The 7356-nt window shown below is 40.4% G+C and overlaps 1 protein-coding gene across 1 annotated transcript in view; it reads left to right on the forward strand.

Annotated features, from left to right (window-relative positions):
* LOC101849339 (serine/arginine repetitive matrix protein 1) overlaps nt 1–7071 on the forward strand; it is a gene marked incomplete in the record, with an annotated part of 26259 nt that extends 19188 nt beyond the window's left edge. Inside the window, 3 exon segments of the mRNA XM_013090162.2 lie at nt 1748–1767; nt 3336–3543; nt 5065–7071. Of these exon segments, the coding sequence (XP_012945616.1) occupies nt 1748–1767; nt 3336–3543; nt 5065–5177 (341 nt within the window).
* Nucleotides 7072–7356: the final 285 nt, after the last annotated feature.

The following is a 7356-nucleotide window of genomic DNA, read 5'->3' on the forward strand; positions in this document are numbered from 1 at the left end:
GATTTTGAAATACTTATTTGTGGGGGGTGGGGTTTGTTACAGGATTTTGAAATATTTATTTGTGGGGGGGTGGGGTATGTACAGGATTTTGAAATATTTATTTGTGGGGGGGTGGGGTATGTACAGGATTTTGAAATATTTATTTGAGTCCTATTGGGGCCCACACTGCTAGAGATTTTTTTTTTTTTTCGTAAGAAAAATTGATTGATTGTGGCTGTTTTGTACCCATATTAATATGATGTAGATCTTCTTTAAGAGGTGAACTGGGTGTGCTATTAGCTCCAGGCTCTCCACCCTTTTGGCTCAGCTCTACAAGCTATGGGTGATAAATTTGGAGGTCTCGTCTCTTGAATAACCTGACAATGGTAAAAAAAACCATGGAAAGAAGCAATACAATTCCTCCAATACCCACGTCAATTTAACTCTTTATCTCTGTGTGAGGTGAACCCTCTATGCCGGGGCCCGTTTTTGGTACTAAATCTAAAAATGACAAAATCGTCACTAAATAGGTGATTATATCAAAACTATTGAACCTTTTTCGATAGTTCTTCATCGAATTAATGAAATCCCAATAAAGAGAACTGTTTTCGGCAACTGCCTAAAATTATTTTGATGCCGAAGTCGTCGTAAAGGAGTGCATCCGAGCCCACCGGCACAGCGGTTCCGAACGTGAGGCGCTGGGAGCGGCCTGCCTGCCGGAGATAAAGAGTTAATGTAGATTTTTCAAAGGTGGGCAGCTTGTACCTCACTTGCCAGTATTAACCCAGGGCTGTGTTACGTACTTCACCCTAGAATATATTATATTGGACATGATAGATCAAATATCTCCCCCTCTCAGGATTCGAACTCTTTTGTCTTTTGCATGTTAAGGTAAAACACTAACCCTTTCATTAAAGACATTAGTTTAGCACACATGATGGGAGATCATCTCCAAGGTTAGTTTCTTAACACTTGTTCGCCTTATCTCGCTGATTGGCCATGTTTACCACCGAGTTTCTTTGGATTTTCCCCAAAATATGATGGCAAAGTGTTAAATAATATTTTGCCTGTGACTGATGCAGATACACAATTTTTACCTCTCATCGTAAAGAGGAGAGAATCGTGTAACGTGCCTTTCTTAAACACACAATGTGGATTCAAGGTTTTCCCGAAATTGAACCATATGACGAAATTGAACCATATGACGAAATTGAACCATATGACGTTATGCAGTTGCGAGCACCTTACGTAAAACCATAATAAAACTAGAAATTCAACCAGTTATCCATTTACTTGATCCCATGTCTGGCGTGCAAATCATTATTTCTCATGCAATATTATTGCTTGATCGGTTCAGGTGTGCCAGAGATTAAGTTTTTTCATAAGATATATTAGACAACTTGATTGATGTGAATACTGACTGGGTTGTGGACATTGTTGCAGGTACTGAGTTTTTTGTGTGGGTTTTTTTCCCCGGTAGAATTAACTAGGAAATTAATTTCAATTTGCAGGGTGGGGTTCTATGTGAAGAAGGGTGAAGTATTTTTTTAAAAAATTTACTACAACAACAAAAAAAAACCCCTTCAAAGCTGATACATTTTTTCCCCCCTTGTAGGTTCTTGGTGTTTTCTTGATGTCATTTTTCTTCGTTTCTTGTTATTGAAAGCTTCGGTATTTTGCTTTCTCTTATTTTATGGAAAAGTCTTTATTTTGATGTTTTTCATAGGATTTTTTTATAGTTATTCTTTTTTTATTTTTCTGTCAACAGATTCTTTCAAGTATACGCAGGTTGGTATACATTTTTCTTATTAATTTTTGTTTTCCTTAATTAAAATAAAAGTTTTTGTGGGTGGGTGTCGGGTGCTCTGGTGTGGTTTCTCCTTCTTTCCTATCAAACATCTATCATCCTTATCTCTTCCCTCCTTCTCTTTTGTGTTTGTTACTCTCTTGTAACACCTCTAATCTCCATACAAGTGCCGTAAAACTCTTACTAAAACTAAAACTTTAAAGTTTTTAGTGTGATATTCAAAATTGTCCACACACACACACACACACACTCACACATACACACACACACACACACACACACACACACTCACACACATTCACATGCGTTAATTTAGTTTAGTCAGAGTTCCTTGTAATTTTTTTTTCTTTTCATCTTTGCAGTTTGTTCTTTGAAATCGGTTGCATAATATGTTCCAGACATGTTTAAAAAAAAATCAAAATTCAAATTCTAAATGTTTGGGGAAAAAAACAATAAAAAGAAAACATAATTTAGGCACAACTGTTAAAAGAATGAAGCAGTGTTTTCTTTTTCTCGATAAATTCTGCTCTCTAGGCTTAATATATTTTAACAGCTTGCTGGCAATATGTATGCATGCCATTGTTAGCCAAACCCAACTCTCCCCCCTCCCCCCCCCCCCCCCCCATGAGATTTTGTTGTTGAAGTGGAATTCTATAATTTTCTATTTGTATTATTTTATTTTATTATTTTGAATTACAATCAGAATGCTAAGTATGTATCTAGCTTAACGTTATTATTGTTAATATTACTGTTCATTTATATTATGCGTGTGACTCTACGGCTGCATGTGTGTGTGTGTACATTTGGTGAAAAACCGAACCAATGTCCCCCCCTTACCCCCCCCCCCCCCCCCCCCCCTACCCCACCCCTGGGGCGATGGCATTGACTGAAGTATCTTTAAGCCTTTCCCGAAGGGGAGACTTTTCTCGGTCTTATGCACAGTAGAATTGTAAATGGGCTGATTCAACAATGTCACGCTCATAACTGTGCCTGAACTACAACAGGGAACTGCAGCTTTTTCTTTCCTAATCCTTACTATCGTCATTTTCCTCTACTTCTTTTGTATGTTTGTCACACTCTTGTGACCCGCTTTTTCCGGGGTGCCTTGATAGTGGAAGCTGACCTTGTGCTGTCGAAGCTAGAGAGGTGAGCAGAGTAAGTCTGATTTCCTGTAAGGACTTCTCTGTTGACATCCACCCCTTGGTGCTCATATGACCTTATGCAGTTGTGAGCGCTGTAAAACCCTCTACTAAAATATTTTTAAAATGTTTAAGTCAACACCCCCCACACCAACCATGAGGATTTTCTTATTTTGAATTACAATCAGAATACTGAGTATATATATATATATATCTAGCTTAACATTAATATTGTTCGTATTACTGTTCATTTATATTATGTGCGTGTATGTGTGTGTGCGTGTATGTTTGTGCGTGGTGAAACACCAAACCAATGTGCCAGGATCTATCTAGACTATAACGACGTATGTATCTTATCTTATCTTATCTTTTCTTTTCCTCCCGTTCCGCATCCATCTGTCCCCGCGCAGCACGACGACAGAGACCTCTCCCCCAAGATGTTCCGCGGCCGAGGGGGGCGTGGCAGGTCGTTCTCCCGGGGTTTCGGCAGCACCAGCTTCCGGGCCAATCACGGCGGCGGCCGAGGCTTCCGGAGTCGTGGCCGGAGCAACTTCAGGGGAGGCTACAGGGGCCGGGGGATCAACAAGTTCAACGAGAATTGGAATTCAGGAGATAGACGTAAGTTATACCTTTGCTTGAAATGTCCTGGTCCGAATGTAAGAAAAACCCCAACATGAGCTGCTAGGGAAGTAATTTCAGTAACAAATAAAAAATAGCACATCACTATCTGGTCATGTCCAGTTTACAGTTTAATCGTCAGTGGCTTAGTGGTTAGGCTCTCAAACTCGCAACCGTAAGGTTGTGGGTTCGAATCCCATCAGGGGCCCGACTTTGTGTCCTTGGGAAAGGCACTTGGCACACATTTTCCTCACTTCACCCAGGTGGAAATGGGTACCCGGCTATAGACAGTGAACGATCTTGTCAGTTTGATAGTGTTTGAGCGTGTGAAATCCGCAGCTTGCACTGTATGCTTCCGCGGAACCCGAGAATGTTTCAGAGTGTTCTCAGAGGGTCTGCTGGGGTAATAATTGTTGTAAAGCGCACAGTGCATGCTCTTGAGCATGGATATGCGCTGTATAAATGCAATTATTATTATTATCCTACTTTGTCTCTCCTTTTGTGTCTTTGGCAGCACGCTGCACGATCTGTCGTCTTGTAGAAAAATGTGAAGTTAAATTTCTACTCTTTATATTATGGGGAAGCCCTTGCAGAGATGAGTAATTTCAAGTACCTTGGCAGCATTATGTCCAAAACTGCAAACTGCCTTTACAACATCCACCAAAGACTTAAAAAGGCATGGATCGCTTTTGTAAAATTAAAAACTATATGGAAGTCATAGATCATTTCATTGAAAACGAAATTTTAAATATACAATAGCAATATTTTGGCTGTATTGGCGTATGGTTCAGAGATATGGAAAACAAACAAAACAATTCAACGGAAATTAAAAAGCTTCCAAACAAAATGTTTACGAAGAATTCTACAAATAAAATGGAATAAGTTTATTACAAATAATGAAGTGTTGGAAAGAGCTGGAGTTAAAGATATCTACACAACCATAAAAAGGGGAAGATGGAGATATCTAGGACATGTTCTAAGAATGCTGAAGACAAGATTGTCCTGTCAGACATGGTATTGGAAACCAACTAGAAAAAGAAAACGAGGAAAACCAACTGGAAGATATAAAGGCACAGTAAGGGATGAGGCAATCACCCAAGGCCTGGATGTGTCGAAAATGGAGGGTGTGGTCAGGGACAGACAAGTGCGACGTCGACTGCTCTCCTGTTTTGTAGTTTGAGTTTAGACTGCTCTCCGCCTTATGTACCTGATGGTATAGGGAGAAAGTAAGTAAATTTATACTTGAATTGAAAGTGTTGAAAACAAGCACAATGAATCTTTTGATTCATTCAAATGTCAGCTGAAGTCGTTTCTGTTTTTAAATTGATAAGATGAATATTTGGAATAATTTTCTTTAGTCAGAACACGTTTCATGTTACTGTTGTATGTTGTACTGTATTGTAAAGCGCTCAGAGCCTGTGTACTTTATTTGGGGTTGAGCGCTATATAAATGTCATTTATTATTATTATTATTAGTAACGAGATTTGTTCTTTGTTTTTCTGTCTTTTTTTTTGTTTCAGGCTCTGTGGAAAGGGCCAGAGACCCGAGTCTTGAGCGAGAGTGGAAACATGACATGTACGACAGTCTACAGGACGAGGAGGAGGAGCCACACAGTACCACAGTCGGCACATGAGCTTCTGATCGCGACTTGGGGTGGGGGGTGGGAGGTTGGGGTGATATATGAATGTTTTAATGTATGGTTAATTGATATGTGGTGTTTGGGGGGGGGGGGGGTTTGGAAGAGAAACTGCCGCACACGGTATTATCTTTTGATATGTTGAAGGGTGTGGCATGAATGTTTGAGTGTGTTGTTTGATGTGTGTGTGATGTGGGGAGTGGTCTGAATGAGAAGCTGCCGCTGGCGTGAACGCTTGTTGCAGGGAGCACAGTTTTCCGTGGTTGCGAGAACTTCCCAGAATCCGTGCCGGCGGTCGTTCCGCCCCAGCCTTAAGTCGGACCGCAGTAGGCCTTGAGTGGTCAGAGATCGGCCCTAAGGCGCCCGACAATCCGCGGATTCGACTAAGCTCGGCCTATCGTAGACCGGATGCAAGTGAGACGGCTTGGGGAAAAAGTAAGTCACAAACAGTAAAGAAAACATGCACTCTCCTTTGATTGGAGGTTTGATTTGGTTCATTTCGCATTTTTTAAACTGATGAGGAAAGGCGGGGAGAGGGGTACACAGTATTTACGGAAGTGTATCGACCGTCAAAGTTCAGTGGTTGGCGAAAAATTTCACAGTGATCCCTGTTTTTTGAGGGGGAAGGAAATAAATGTGAGGAGTTGCACAGCACCGTGGTTTGACGCACAAAGCAGCTTACTGTGAACACTGGGACTGGCCCGTTGGTGGAAAAGCCGTTGGTGTTGATGTTGGCAGGATATCGAGTGAACCACAAGGGCTTCTCTATGAGGGGAAGGCTCTGCTCATTAATAAGCTTTATAGTTATATAAGGTAATTACAACATCATTTGCATGAAAGTGTGTGTGGGTATGTGTGTGTGGGTTTGTATGCGCTTATGGGAGAGAGAAGAGAGATTGAGAAGCCATTTTTATTCAGTCTATGGGTTTTTTTCCTGTTGATGAATAGGTGTGATTCAGTCGTGGAATCTTTTGTTGTGAAGTGGATGGGGCATTTGGAGTGGAACTTGGCTGTATTTGCAAATGCTAGCTGTTAGTATTACTACCTACTTGTATTATAAATGGGGAGTCCATTGAAAAAGCAGGTATATGGCACCGAATGAAAACAGTGAGGATATCATTTTATAAAGCTTGTAGACTCATAACTTTATTTCTGTTCAACAGTCCTTTGATATAATTATTGTTTGATTTCTTGTTCGACTAACAATGATGTACCAGCAGTCCCAACAGAAATGAAAATATGACAAGTCTAATAGCTTTTTGGAATTAGATTCCTCAAGATTTCCAGTTTGTGACAATGCCTCTTTTTCTAGTGGGCTCCGCAAGTGCAAGGTGGCCGAGTTCTGTGGGATGTGTAACTGCAGAAAATGTGTCTTTTACAGTAGGAGAGGGAGAGAAATGTACTGTTACTATTACTGTATGGTTATAATTGACGGTAATGTCTGGCCTGCGTGTTATGTTGTTATGTGTTAATAACGTGTGTTAATATGGGTGTGGATGTGTCAGGTGGGTGAATGCTGGCGTGTTGAAGACCTGAAGAGATCAGATGTTGCGTTGGTTTGTTGTGGATCTTTGTGAAGGATGTCACTGTCAGTATTTTGTTGTTGTTTCAACTGTGGGTTGTTATTGGGAGTTTCTATTGCTCTCTGTCTTGCCCTGTTGGAGATGGACATTAATTTACTCATATATATATTAGGCAGCGTGGTGAAATCAGGCGCTCGTCAAAATACGGATATCGGAGATACAGGCATTTTTCTGCCATTTTGTAAATTTATATCAATTTTTTATTTTTTGCTGAACCTCTTTAATGTCTGTATAAAAACACACTTCCATGTGAATTTTACTGAAAAACGTTGATTAAAGGCACAAAATATGTCATTTTTCTGTTTTCAAGGACTCTTTAGCTATTGGAGCTACCAAACTTTAGCGGCCATTTTCTCGCTAATTTCTCCACCTACACCACTTCCTTCAATCTCAAATATCTCAAGTTCTATTCAAGATAGATGGATATTTATTTCATTGAAAGCAAGGCAAATAAATCAGCTTTCAGGAGGTACCAATAACTCCACATGCCCAAAAATTGACGAGAGCCTGATTCCTCCACCTCATAACATATGTGTCACGACTCGGTGGAATCAGGCGCTCGTCAACTTTTGGGAATATGGAGTTATTGGTTT

The sequence above is a fragment of the Aplysia californica genome, unplaced genomic scaffold (genome assembly GCF_000002075.1).
Source record: "Aplysia californica isolate F4 #8 unplaced genomic scaffold, AplCal3.0 scaffold01160, whole genome shotgun sequence".
NCBI classification, from domain to species: domain Eukaryota; kingdom Metazoa; phylum Mollusca; class Gastropoda; order Aplysiida; family Aplysiidae; genus Aplysia; species Aplysia californica.